The sequence below is a fragment of the Schistocerca gregaria genome, chromosome 7, assembly GCF_023897955.1.
Source record: "Schistocerca gregaria isolate iqSchGreg1 chromosome 7, iqSchGreg1.2, whole genome shotgun sequence".
In the NCBI taxonomy this organism is placed as follows: domain Eukaryota; kingdom Metazoa; phylum Arthropoda; class Insecta; order Orthoptera; family Acrididae; genus Schistocerca; species Schistocerca gregaria.
In genome coordinates, this window is record NC_064926.1 from 502449355 (window position 1) to 502464172 (window position 14818).

Sequence of the window (14818 nt, forward strand, 5' to 3'; positions counted from 1 at the left end):
AAACAAAGATTCCAAGACTTACCAAGCGGGAAAGTGCCGGCAGACAGGCAAAATGAACAAAACACACACACACACACACACACACACACACACACACACACAGAGAATTACTAGCTTTCGCAACCGATGGTTGCTTCTTCAGGAAAGAGGGAAGGAGAGGGAAAGAAGAAAGGATGTGGGTTTTAAGGGAGAGGGTAAGGAGTCATTCCAATCTCGGGAGCGGAAAGACTTCCCTTAGGGGGGAAAAAGGACTGTATACACGCGCGCGCGCTCACACACACACACACACACACACACACACACACACACACACACACCCATCTGCACATACACAGACACAAACTGTGTGTGTGTGTGTGTGTGTGTGTGTGTGTGTGTGTGTGTGTGTGTGTGTTTTGTTTTGTTCATTGTGCCTGTCTGCCGGCGCTTTCCCGCTTGGTAAGTCTTGGAATCTTTGTTTTTAAAATATTTATTTAAATATGTTATGCATGGAGTGTTGATATTCACAGTTGTGATTTACAGACTTTTAAGCTGAAAAGGAGTTGGGCTGAATTTGAGATATATAAAAGAAGATTTATTTAGGAAAAATCAAAAGAGTGGATGTGCTTGTAGAAATATATCTTAACTATATGGAGCTTTTACTAGAATGAGAGGAAGTGCTAAAACTGGCTTTGTGAAATAAAAGAAGATAATAGTAGTACTGGTTTTGCACTCTACAGACTAAATCATGAAACTAATAAGAGGTCATATAAAGGAGAAGAGAACAAGGGGAAGACTTAGATTGCATTATATGAACCCAGCTATGAAAAATGCAGGATGTTACAGTCCCGAAGAGATACAGTCGGAGGAACGAGAAGAGTGGAGGTCTGATTTTACCAATATTTGACTTGAGCAATAATGGTGTCGATGAAATCTTGTCTGCCACTAATAGTAGAAATTTTGCATCCTGACTTCATAATGCTGTTTGTATTTCAGAAAAGATGCAGATTTTTACAGACTGAAAGTAAGATTAAAGAAAGATGTTTATACACCACATGTTTTGAGAGGCACTGTAGGGGCAAAGGATAACTTCTTCTTCTTCTTTTTTAAAGCTGTTAGGTTTTAATCATTTACCATATCATCTTGGATGAGATATTGCGTTGCCGTATTATAGCTCTGACTATTACTGTTTCCATAATGGTACATGTTTTGGTGCCAGAACAAAGGTAGTTGCTTTATAGCAACACTAATGACAAAATTAAAGCTGCAGTTCATTTTAAATATAGTCCAAGTTTTTACTAAATTTCCTATCCGGAGCAACAATTGTACCAGTAGCAAGAGGGTGACAGTGATCTGGAAAGTCTTATCATTGTGCCTAATTGCCATATTGTGGTGGAGTACACAAATACTTCCATTCTTTCCAATGTCAGTTTTCTCACAAATATTTTTGCTAGTTGGAGATCAGTTGAATGCTTCACAGTATATTCTTATCTCTCATCCTTGCTCTCATGTCTCCTCATTTCACTTACTGTATTAAGCTTTCAACCTCTCCCTATCCTTTCCACTGGACTTCCTGTACAAGGAATTTTTCACTGAGTTAACCTTTTGCTTTAGCATTATACGTGTATATGAAGAAACTGCTCAAATTGACAATATTACATAATAACCAGAAATACAGTGATCTTGTCATGTGTGATTTTTGTTTGGAAACACATCACTGGTAGCTAGTATAGATAGGAAATCTACACAGTAGCAAAACTCATTAATAAATACATATGATTTCCGATCTGTTCAACAAGAATTTTATGAAGGAGAATCAGGATCTCCAGTTGTTAGTGCTTTCCTTGTATTAATCGTAATCATTTGTAAATCATTAACCTATAAAAGAACCTTTGTGGATACAGTGCACACAAAGTTATGAATCTAAATGCTTGGAATGAATATTATTCTCACTTCCATGGTTGAGTTTGATCTTTATGCAATGTCTTAAGTAAAATAGCCCAGCTTACCTTTTCGAGCAATTTGTTAGGTAAGCGCAGACCTCTCAGTCGATCTAGCAGACCCTGCCCAAACTTTTGTAAGCCAGAAAATGTCCAGTCGGCTGCGAGCTGCGTTCCGTCTAGCACCTCCGATCGGTCACCCCACATAACAATGTTGAAATAGGCTGGTGATGGTTCAGCACCTAAAAAGTTAATTTAATGTTTCAGAGAGTATTACAACAGTGTAACAGAACTGTTCATTCTATTCTGTGGTATGATGTTGCTATTCTTCTTACACTCTTTACAAACGTGTAAAACAAAAGATAAATGTTACTCCATTAGTAGTTTAAGCTGTGGCTTATTAACATAAGAAGATAAAAGGCTAACAAAGGCATAAAAAGAGCAAAGAAGATATCAATTCAAATAGAGAAACAGGACACGGTGTGAAAATCAGAAGAAGAGAATGTGAAAGCCAATATATAGTGAGCAACTTGTAGGCTGTTATTTTCATTCCCTCAGCATATTAGTGTTATTTATGAAAATATTCTGGGAAAATATTTATTCATGTGCATTATTGACTTTTAATTCATTCTTCATCTTTACATTTTCTACCCATTAAAGGCTGCAAAAGTTAGTGACTATAATTAGCATAGTTAAGGTGACAAAATAACTATACAGAGTGATAGAGAATAGGGAACAACTGACAAGAGACCACTTGCTTATGACAAAGAAGGTAGTGGACGTACAGACAGCATAAGTATTAGAGCTTAAAGAGCTGCTTTTAGTCTTGTATTCTTAAAAATTTTACTAATTAGGGAAAAGCAGATGAAGGTATGTACATGGTGTATTGAAACAGTCTTAGTATTTCTGTTTTACGCCTCACCTTGGCCATGGACTTGTGTATTTGGGTGTCTGTCTGATAGTGTGTGTGAATGTGTGAACTTTTACTAGAGAAAGACCAAGAGCTCAAAAACTAGTACAAATAGCAGACTTGCACTGAATAGTATATTCAGCCATATGCCAAGTACCAAATATACTGTGGCTTCTAGCCAAATAGCTGAAAATTAGGAAAAAAGTTTGGCCAGCGCATGACAGGAAAATTTTGTACAAGCGTATTTGTTTCTAATTTACTTACCTCCACACACACCACACCAAACATCGTCAGTATGTAAGTACAATTCATTGTACTCTCTATCTTTTGATTTGTTTAAAAGTGAAATCACCTAAGATCTGACAAATAATAGTTGATTAAGGCTTCTAAAAAAATTGCCTAGATGGACGTACTTCAAGGGTGATGAAAATAATCCAAAAAGTGTTGTGTGTAAACTGTGCGAAATAAAAATTTCTCATGGTAGCACTGAAAAGCAGGCGACTACATCAGGAATGATAAATCAATTGAAAAATAAACACAGTGGTGAACATAGTAAGTTGCATTCCACACTTCCTAAGGGGCAATAAATTGTGGATCAAGATACAGAAATAAACCTTTGACATCAAGAAAACAACTGAGTGTTGAAGAATGTTCTGAAATATGTAAACCGTGAGATATTAATGATCCCAAGGCTAAAAAATACCATCTTTTGATTGCCAAAATGATAGACTTGGCAATGACGCTGTAAATATAGGAGAAAGGGTTAGTTTTAGAAGACTAACTAATAGCGCTTTGCCACAGTATAAAATACCAAGCCACCCTTACTTTTCAGACAAAATAATTCCAGAAATATATTATAAGCTGGTTGAGACAATTAAAAGATTAATTTCAAAGACTGATTATATATGTGTGACATGCGACTTGTGGACATGCTTGCGTAATCAAAACAGTGTTCTAAGTTTTGCTGCACATATTATTGATCATGAATTCAGTGTCAGACATGTAGTATTGAACATCAACCATTTTGAGGGACAACACACAGCAGAAAACATAGCAATTAGTTTACAGGAGATTGCAAGTTTATGGGATATCCAGCAGGCAAAAATTCATGTTGTTATTTGTGATAATGGACAAAACATAATAAAAGTTGTTAGTGTGCAGAGTTGGCTTCAGTACATTGTTTCATTCATGCTCTTCAATTAATTGTTAATGATTGTCTGAAGGCTCTGTCAGATGTGACTCAAATGATAGTAACAGGTAGGAGGATTATAACTCATTTTAATCATTTTGACACTGCACTATAAAAACTGCATTCCATCTTAAAAGATTTGATTCTCCATCAGTATGAATTGGTGCAAGATGTGTGAACGCAGTGGAATTCCACCCGTTATATGCTTGCAAGGCTAATAGAACAAAAACGGGACATTTCACACTTGTCTCATGGATTGTGATATTGCCATTGTGATTGCTGCACAATGGGAGCTTTGAGACCAACTTTAGAAATTACTACAACCACTTGAGAGCGTAATGAGAATCACAAATTCTGGATACACTTGCACTTCTGAAATTATTGGTAAATAAATATGTTGTTAAATTAATGCGATATTGCAGTAAAATGAGCTGACACACAAATTAAGCCAGGTGAGGCTTGATATACAATAAGGGTTTGCAAGTTTGATTTGAAGACATCACAAAAAGTAAGAATCATTTGGTTGCTACCACTTAAGGCCCATGCTTTAAAATGTTTTTCACAAGTCAACTGCAAAGAGAAAAAGTAAGGCAGTATATTTTGATCAATAGCCTAAAGGTGAATCATGAAACAAGCAGCAACGGTAGTACAAATTCCTCTCCTATTCAGGCCAAGAGGATGAAAATCAAAGTGCAGAGTCTATGTTGAACTATTCACTCATCATTTATGGATTGCTTTTTAGAGGTGGTTGCAGGGGGGGGGGGGGGGGGGGGGGGGAAGAAAACACACACACACACACACACACACACACACACACACACAGAGCTCATACCAGGATATCTAAAGAAAATAATGCAGTTGCAACTGACCTAGATCTTTATTTAAGTGTTAACAACATATTGCATCATGATGATACGTGTGGTGGCAAGCAAGAAAAGATAAATTTGTGTGTTTGGTAAATCTTGCAGCAAAATATTTGCCATTGCCAGAAGTAGTGTTTAATTGGAGTGTCTTTCCTCTGAAGTTGGAAATGTTTACGAGAAGAAAACGAGTAAACTGCTGCCTAAAAATTCATAAAAATTAGTCCTTCCACACCATAATCTTCCAATTCTGAATTTCAATTACGAGAATTCAAATGCATAGTCATTTATTATTTTAAAAAATTAGCCTGCAGAATACAAAAATGTATTTTATTTGATACCTAACTTTTTGTTAACATTTGTAATATGGAAGTCGATTATCCAACACTAGTTTAATTATTAAAAGGAAAATAAAAATAATATGAAATTTAAAAAAAACTAATTTTACCAGTTATCTGATTACGACACATCTTACATTAGTATTCAATGTTTGGCCAAATACTACCTAGATATTCAGTATTCAGCTGAATAGGATAAAAGTAGCCCAATAGGATGAATACCAAATAGTAGCCGAGCATTTGTCACAAGCTTAATAACTATCTAGTTTTCTGTCACACAATTTCTATGCACTGCAGTCAGTCTGCTATAGGCGAGTGATTGCTTTTCCTTTATTTTACATATTGTGCATCTAGGAATTTCCATTGTTCAGTGCATAGTATTGATACATAATACCAATGCAGCAAATTTGAAAGTAAAAAGACAAAAATACTGTCATAACATGTTAGAGTAATTCTGATTCACGGAACATAAAGAATCTGGTTCAGTTTATGGAGAAGAGACTTTTCATTGAAATGATCCAGTGCAAACTTGTAGTGGATTAAAGATGAAGAAACATATCTTTTCTGAAATGTATATTTTTGCTGAACACACATCTTGTTGATGTGACATTTTTCTTACCTGTTCGTAGTGCGGTTCCTGTGTATTCATTGTCTAATAGATAATTGATGATAGAGGACTTCCCTCCACTCCAGGGACCCATAAATAGTATCAGAGGTTTTGAAAAGATTTCGGGATCTGAAAGAAAAATGAAAAGAGAGTATTAGAAAACAGCTTGTCTTACATTGTCATTTGACTTAGTGTGTTTGCCAGTGTTTTGCACTACTCTCACCTGCTTGGATCCAAGCAGATTGCATGTCATCTTAAACATATCCAGTATTGAATAATGTCAGTATCAAGAAAAATGTGTTATTTGGTAATAAGGCCTTCATCAATACAGCATGAATTATTAATTTTTTGACGTTATTCCCTGAAATTACACCTACCTTACTTATTCTTCCTATCCATTCTACTTTTACAACTTCCTGAAGCCGTATGTACCCACTCAACTTGTTTCCTTCCTTGTCATATTGTTTGTATCCTTGCATCTTACTATGCGTGAAACACTCTGAGAAAAATTTGTGTTTTACGTCACTCTTACCAGAACATCTTGTCTATAATACCAAATAAATCATTGTTAATACTTTAATTTCATGGATAGGCTTAAAAAAATCTATTCACCAAGCAGTGGCAGAACACACACATAAAAGAATGTTATTATTAAGTAAGCTTTCGGAGCCAGTGGCTCTTCATTCAGGCAGAGGGGCTGAAGGGGAAGGAAGAGGGTGAAGGAAAAGGACTGTAGAGGTCTAGGAAAGTGGTAGATTTTGCAAAAGTCACCCAGAGCTGCGGGTCAGGGGAGACCTACTGGATGGGATGAGAAGGAAGCCTGATTGCTAACACTTTGTCATTGCTGTCAAAGAACATTTAGAGAGCTCCAGTAATTACTTGAATTATTCAGCTCAGTCATTTATAGGCACATTAAATTTGTTTAACCTTGCATTTAATATTTTACATTGCTTTCACTGTGTAACTTTTCAGGTGTAGAATTTTTTTTTTCTTTTTTTTTTTTGCAATAGTAGCCACATCTTAAAGCCTGTAAAATATGTAGACAGCTTTTTGTTGAACTACAAGCTGTGCACTCTGTGAAGGATGTTTCTGTGTTTGTAGATTCTGTTGTTTCAGAAGTTCAGTACTGAAAGGAATGTACTATGTAATTTCATTTTCCGCTTTGTTCTCTCCCAGTTTCCATTCTGAAACTCTTATCCTGCCCAACTTATCTTTATTTTTCTGCAGTGCTATGGGCTATGGATTGAGTCAGTAATTGCTGAAGTCAAAATCGTTATTCTCACCACCATTCTATCAGCTAACAGGCAGTTGTCTTTGACAGTGATCATTTGTTCTTAATTCCCAGACGCCTTCTGGTTTGTAGCTTTTAATTTTGAGACTTTATGAATATCTGTGAGATATGGCCTTTGACCATGACCATTCCAGGAAATCTTACTTCCGATGCTTAAATGGGTTTTCCATTTCCAAGTTACAATTTCTGTGCTCTTGCTTTTTCTTATTTCTTATTAGGAGTTACTGCTATTATTTGAATGGCACCACTGCTTGTTGCAATGAATTCTCTCATGCTGTCATTTACATGTAGCAAATGTATGGTTTTCTGTACAAACTTCGAGAAATAGATATCAGATGCACAGGAAAACATAGACAATTAAACTGAGGTGCAGTGACTGTAACCCAGAATTGTTAAGGCAGTGACTGAACTAGGTGGCACAGTGGTGAGACACTGGCCCCACATTTGGCAAGATGAGGTTTCAAATCCCTGTTCAACTGTCATCTAAACCAGTGGTTGTCAAACAGCAGCCCGCATACCGCATGAGACTTGAATCAAATAATCATGCAGCCCGTGGTTCTCAGCCCTAATTTATAACAATATTTATCCAGTAACTAATAGCTGAATCCAAAAATGTCAGCTAACATGAAGAACTCGTTAAGTCTGTAGTTTTCATGCTCAGTAACAAACAAAAATACTTACAGAGAAAACATAATTTTAAGATTTCTTCAGTCTTAATGGACATTGGTGAGTAAGGGCATAAGCTGTGTAAAATTGGCTGCTAGCCTCAGGGGCAGAGGGGCAAGTAACGCCACCCTTTGGGGTTGAGAGGACATTGTTTTATTTTTTATCTTCCAGTGCTGACAACTCATGTGTCTATGTGTCTCATACTATTGAGCTGCTATGCTACAATTTTCAAATGCAAATAACATGGATTCATCAATGTGCTTTGCAGAGACACTTATTTCCAAATGCATTGTAGCAATGAATATGAATTAAGTCTGTTGTAATTCAGTGCAGTAAACAGAAGAAGAATGACATTCAAAATGTTCCATAAACATATGTGATTGTGTCTCATATTGCAGCATACATTTAAATCTAAGTACAATTACTGTCGTTACTCGAGTAATCACCTGCTCACACAGACAATATGGCAATATGAAACTTCCTGGCAGATTAAAACTGTGTGCCGGACTGAGACTCGAACTCGGGACCTTTGCCTTTCGCGGGAAAGTGCTCTACCAACTGAGGACGGGGCGTGAGTTGTGCTTGGGTAGCTCAGTTGGTAGAGCACTTGCTCGCGAAAGGCAAAGGTCCTGAGTTCGAGTCTCGGTCCGGCACACAGTTTTAATCTGCCAGGAAGTTTCATATCAGCGCACACTCCGCTGTGGAGTGAAAATTTCATTCTAGAAACATCCCCCAGGCTGTGGCTAAGCCATGTCTCCGCAATATCCTTTCTTTCAGGAGGGCTAGTTCTGCAAGGTTCGCAGGAGAGCTTCTGTAAAGTTTGGAAGGTAGGAGATGAGGTACTGGCAGAAGTAAAGCTGTGAGGACGGGGCATGAGTCGTTCTTGGGTAGCTCAGTTGGTAGAGCACTTGCCCGCGAAAGGCAATGGTCCCGAGTTCGAGTCTCAGTCCGGCACACAGTTTTAATCTGCCAGGAAGTTTCATATCAGCGCACACTCCGCTGTAGAGTGTAAATTTCATTCTAGAAATATGGCAATACTTGGTCAGATAATTACATTGTAAAAACTTTGGAGTCACAGGGTGGCAACAATCTGAAACAGAGAACAGTTGAGATAAATTGTTTCGCATGGGGCCCACTTTTAACGATCGGTACTTGGTGGGTAGTGGGCAAAATTTTAGCACCTTAGCTATAGTTAGTGTATTGGGGAGCTCATAACATACTAATTTATGTAGGTTATCAATGAATAATATGCAGCCTGAGGGGCTACCCCACAATGTTAGTATTGGCTCTTGAGTGAAAAGGCTTGATGGCCCCTGATCTAAACTGTTAAGGCAAATTCTGGGATTGAAAAGGAAAAAAGTCTATTTATTTCCTCAATCCTAGTTTGTTCTGTAATAACCTTGTTGTTGGCATTAGGTTAAATGTTCATCTCCCTCCATCGTCCAGATTTTTAGGCACTGAATTAAGTTAATACACAAAGGCATCATACAGTGCTGGAACACTTGAGGACAATTGATTCTGGCAGAACCTGTGTAATGTAACTTGGAGAAAGTGATAACGTACAGCCACACACAGATATGTATCTCAGAAGGTATAAATGAGATGATGTAGTAGTTTTGGAATGTAGTTGTTGAGGCAGATGATAAAATCATTTCTGTATTCAACTGGCTGTGGAAAGGAGATTAGTACATAAGCACACAAACGTTAAATATCTGCTTACCTCCAAAGTGTCGGTTGCTGAGGTCTCTGTATTTGTAAAGTGTTTCAAGAGGCTTGATAGCATTGTCATAGAGGCGTTTTAAATCTCGCAGTATAATATCGGCTACCTTGCTCAGCATTAGCTCTTTTTCGGCAGATTCAGAATCAAGTTGTAGTATTTTTGCAATGTGTTCTCTAGGTCGCAGCTTCTCTGGAATCTCCATTTCCTGTGGAAAATCAGTTTACTGGGTTAGAAAATCAGTAGTACTAAATATCTGTGAGTTAATGAAGTTATCACATTAGACAAGTTTTACATGTATTTCTTGTGTAATTAAAATAAGTTGTGACTTTTGACAGTTCTGCACATTCCAAGTTCCATGAACCATATTCATGACAAATTCAATTTTCACTGATGAAATATTTTTCTGCACCAAAAAAATTTCTGCTTTCCTTGACAGTAGCGTTGCAGCTTTTGTATACATATTGGAGCAGAAAATTTGGAAGCTGTTCTGCAGAAAGCTGTGACATTAATTTCCTCATGATACTTAGCTTTCTTTAACTGAGCACCAATAGCAGTTTGTACTGAAACCACAAGCTGAGCTAATATGAAGAATGATTATGCTGCCACCCATTTATATCAATGCTTTTGTTGTTGATTTGGCTGTGCAGCCTCTCCAGCCTTCTGTGAATGTGTGGCATACATTAACATGTCTTGTCAAGGGACGCAGTGTCTTTGAATGAGATGCTTCTCGTGGCACACAGGTACTAGGATCATTAGGCCACTATGTTGCTTTTCTGTATGGTGAACTTCCAAGACAAAAACTTATGCTGGAAACCAAACTCTTTTTTTAGGGGACCCCTTGTACTGATAATAACCATTTACTTGTGTGTATTCCACCTGCTGCAATGCATCCATCTTGGTTACCATTCTGTCAGAACTACGTTTCATGGTCAGTGTTTTCTGGAGGAACTGGTCTGGTGATGCTTCATCATTCTCATCTTCATTCCTTTCCTTCTCCATTTCATTTCTCAGTGTCGTAGGTTCATAAATATTGTGTACAATGGCTGTTCTGTCTGTCTCTCCTGAAACATCTAAAATTATATCCCCACTTTGGTTCAGAATATTCACAGCCTTGTCTGGCAGATTGGAATTCCCATTCTAAGCCTTGATAACTCTGAAGTCAGCTAATGTGTTCTCGGACATGATGTTTATAGTAGATCTAATGTTGAGACTGCTACTGAGACAATACTAATAAAAAAAACCCTTGAGCATGTAAACAGCTGGTGCTGAGCACTACATGATTCTGTTTACTAATGGCATAGCAGCACGATGCACTCTACTTGCTGACCTGTGGGTGGCACATGAGGGTAAACTGGCTCATAGTTCATGTTTCCTGGGAATCAACATCATGTCCCCTCCACTGGGCTGATCTGTCAAAAGTTGCAAATTATTTTAATCACACTCTTTCTTAATTTATGTGCAGTATATTTTATTGAACAAGAGATATGATCGGAAAAAATTAGAACTACCAGAGAATGATCTTTCCTGCATTGTCTTATTTTATTTGTAATCAGACTTACTGTTGAGGAAATTTTGACTTTGGCTGTTGTCAAGCAAACATTCGCCTCTGTGATACAGACAAGGGGGAGATTGAGTCAATAATTAAATCACTGAGGACTAAGGACTCTCCTGGATATAATGGAGTGCCTAACACAATATTAAAGTACTGTGCTGCACATGTTAGCCCTGTACTTAGCCATATTTGTACTTCTTCCCTTAGGAATGGTAAGTTTCCTGAACAATTAAAGTACTCAGTAGTAAAGCCGCTTTATATAAAGTGAGAAAGGGATAATGTAGACAATTTTATAACTATTTCTGAGCCATCAGTGTTTAAAATTATTGAAAAGGCTGTGTATGTAAGGATAATTGATCATTTTATATCACACGATTTGCTGTCAAATGTACAGTTCAGCTTTAGAAGTCACTTAACAACTGAAAATGCTATATTCTCTTTTCTCTGTGAGGTACTGGATGGGTTAAACAAAAGTTTCGAACGGTAGGCATATTTTTTGATTAAACTAAGGCATTTGATTGTATTGATTGCGAAATATTGCTCCAGTAGGTGGACCATTACAGAATAGGGAGAGTACCTCACTATTGGTTCACCTCTTACTTTATCAACATACAGCAAAAGGTCATTATTCACAATGTTGAGATGGCTGTGGTGTGAGGTCTGTGTGGAGTATGGTCAATTGGGGGGTGCCCCAGGGATCATTTTTGGGGCCATTCCTGTTCTTTATTTATATAAATGATATGCCCTCTTGTATTAAGGGTAACTCTGTTTGCTGATAACACTAGCTTGGTAGTTAAAGTATGTTGTGTGCAATATTGGCTCGGTTTCAAATAGTGCAGTACATGACATAGGTTCATGGCTTCTATAAAATCAACTAACGCTAAATCACATTAAGATTCAGTTTTTACAATTTCTAATACACAATTCAACAAAACCTGATGTTTTAATTTCACAGAACAGGCATATTATTAGTGAAACTGAGCAGTTCAAATTTCTAGGTGTTCAGATAGATAGTAAACTGTCATGGAAAGCCCAAGTTCAGGACCTTGTTCAAAGACAATACTGCCATTTTTACTATTTGAATGGTATCAGAAGTGAGTGATCGTTCGACACGAAAATTATTCTACTTTGCTTATTTTCATTCGCTTATGTCATATGGTATTATAGTTTGGGGTAACTCTTCCCATTCTAAAAGGATATTTTAGGCTCAGAAATGGGTGGTTCAGGCAGTAAGTAATGTAAGTTCACGAACCTCTTGTCGACCCCTGGTCACGAGTCTAGGGATTTTGATATTGGCCTCTCCATATTTTTATTCCTTACTGTCATTTCATGTTGGCAATATTACCTTATCCCCAAGAATAAGCAGCTTTCACTCAGTTAATACTCACCGGAAATCAAACCTGCATTTGGACTGGACTTCCGTAACTCCTGTGCAGAAAGGTGTGCAGTATACTGCTGCATCCATTTTCAGTAAGCTACCACTCAAATTCAAAAATCTTAGTGGTAATCCACACGCTTTCAAATCGAAACTGAAGAGTTTCCTCATGGGTCACTCCTTCTATTCTGTTGAGGAGTTACTTGAAAAAGTTAAGGACATGGATAATTCCCCACGAGACCAAAAATTTTGTGTTAAGGCAAGCATGTGAATTATACACCGCTTCCGAGGCATTTCTTTTTTCCAGTTTGTTAATGAAGGTGCACTTCCAGTGATCAATGCATAGTACCAGTGACATAAGAGCACTTGAAGTAATGTAAGACAATCTGAACTACAACAACATGCCAACCAAGAAGCAGTTTCATGTTACTTTTTTGGGGCTAATGTACACTTATCACTAGAAGCGTTGCTCTGTAAACGAGCAGCACATAAGAAATTCTTCAGAAGCTGTGTGTGCTTCAGTCTTACCCAAGATAAACACATCTTCAACTAAGATTACACATGTTTTCACCTTCTGGGGTATTACAAATGTTTTGACAGATGATGTTTCCTTTGGAATAACCAAGGGTTAAAATTTAGCAAAGGAATTTTTGTTAGCAGTTTTAGTCCAACTGTGTGTGTGTGTGTGTGTGTGTGTGTGTGTGTGTGTGTGTGTGTGTGGGTGTGTGTGGAAGTTTCAATTTAAGATTTAACAATGGGATATTGTTTGGGATTGTAATCATACATATCTTCAAGCCTAATTTGCAGTGGCAGATTTTGATTGCTGTCCATTAAGTTGTATTGTAAAAAAAAAAAACACACTAAAGGCCTACCTGTGTTAGTTCTTCCTCAGGGATTGGTTCCGCTTCTGTTATTGGTTCCTCACCTAGAGAAAGAAATAAAACACACAGTTGACTGGATAACTTAACAATCATAGAGGAAATATTCTTTGCCTCTTCTTTTGTCAATAATATTGTGCTCTTTGTACAAGGGTCACTCCAAAAGAAATGCACACTATTTTTGTAAAAATATAGTTTTCATTCTGGTTGTGTGAATGTTTTACAGTGTGTAGATACATCCTTCCTGCTTGTTTTCGAACTTAGTTCAGCCTGTTCACGTGAGTGGCACTGTCATAGCATGTCTTCAAGATGGATGCTACATTTACATTTGTCAGAAGCAACATGCTGTCATAGAATTCCTGTGCTGTGAAAACAAGACAGTGGGGAACATCCACAATAGGTTGAAAAAGGTGTATGGAGATGCTGCTGTCGATCGCAGCACAGTTAGTCAGTGGGCAAGCAGGTTACATGATGAAACCGGCATGGCAATATTGAGGATTGTCCTCACAGTGGCAGGCCTCGTACTGCACACACTCCAGGCAATGAGCAGAGTGTTAACGAATTGGTGACTGCTGACAGATGCATCACAGTGAACTAATTGTCATGCTATGTTGAGATAGAGGAAGGAAGTGTTTGCAGAATACTGAAAGTGTTGGCATTAAAAAAGGTTTGTGCCAGATTGGTTCCCAGGATGTTGACAGTGGCTCACAAAGAAACAAGAAAAATGGGATGCAGCGAACTTTTGGAACAGTACGAGAATGGTGGAGATGAATTTCTTGGAAGACTTGTGACAGGTGATGAAACATGGCTCCATCAGTTTTCACCAGAGACGAAGAGCCAATCAATGGAGTGGCATCATGCAAATTCACCCAAGAAAACAAAAATTCCAAACACCCCTTCTGTTGGAAAAGTTATGGCTATGATGTTTTTCGATTCCGAAGGACTCTCTTGTTTGTGGACATCATGCCAAGTGGAAACACCATAAATTCTGATGCATATGTGACAACACTGAAGAAACTTCAAGCTCGACTGAGTCGTGTTCGACCACATCGGCAAAAGCAGGATGTTTTGCTGTTGCACGACAATGCACTTCCACATGTCAGTCAAACAACCTTGGAAGCAATCACAAAACTCGGATGGATAACACTGAAACACCTGCCGTACAGTCCTGACCTGCCTCCATGTGACTATCGTCTCATTGGGAAACTGAAAGACTCTCTTCATGGAACAAGGTTTGAAGATTATGACTCCCTAGTGCTCACTGCCAAACAGGGACTCCTCCAGGTTGGTCCAGAATTTTACCGGGTGGGTATACAGGTGCTGGTACCAAGATGGCGTAAGGCAGTTGAGGGGGATGGAAATTATGTGGAGAAATGAAAATATTGTTTCTAAAGGATGTATCTACACACTGTAAAACCTTAAAACATGTAGAATAAAAGATGGATTAAAAATAAAAAATAAAAAATGCACATTTCTTTTGGGGTGACCCTCATACATATTCCCTTGCAGTGCA

The 14818-nt window shown here is 37.9% G+C and overlaps 2 protein-coding genes across 4 annotated transcripts in view; one reads left to right on the forward strand and one right to left on the reverse strand.

Moving 5' to 3' along the window:
• Nucleotides 1–14818, forward strand: part of LOC126281611 (putative protein FAM10A4) — a 203812-nt gene that overhangs the window by 67051 nt on the left and 121943 nt on the right. The window lies entirely within an intron of this gene.
• LOC126281610 (uncharacterized abhydrolase domain-containing protein DDB_G0269086) overlaps nucleotides 1–14818 on the reverse strand; it is a 73173-nt gene that overhangs the window by 5642 nt on the left and 52713 nt on the right. For all 3 annotated transcript variants that reach the window (XM_049980718.1, XM_049980717.1, XM_049980719.1), the window contains 4 exons: nucleotides 13300–13352; nucleotides 9501–9705; nucleotides 5836–5952; nucleotides 1989–2161 (listed from right to left, as the gene is read on the reverse strand). In XM_049980718.1, the coding sequence (XP_049836675.1) occupies nucleotides 1989–2161; nucleotides 5836–5952; nucleotides 9501–9705; nucleotides 13300–13352 (548 nt within the window). The remainder of the gene's footprint in view (nucleotides 1–1988; nucleotides 2162–5835; nucleotides 5953–9500; nucleotides 9706–13299; nucleotides 13353–14818) is intronic.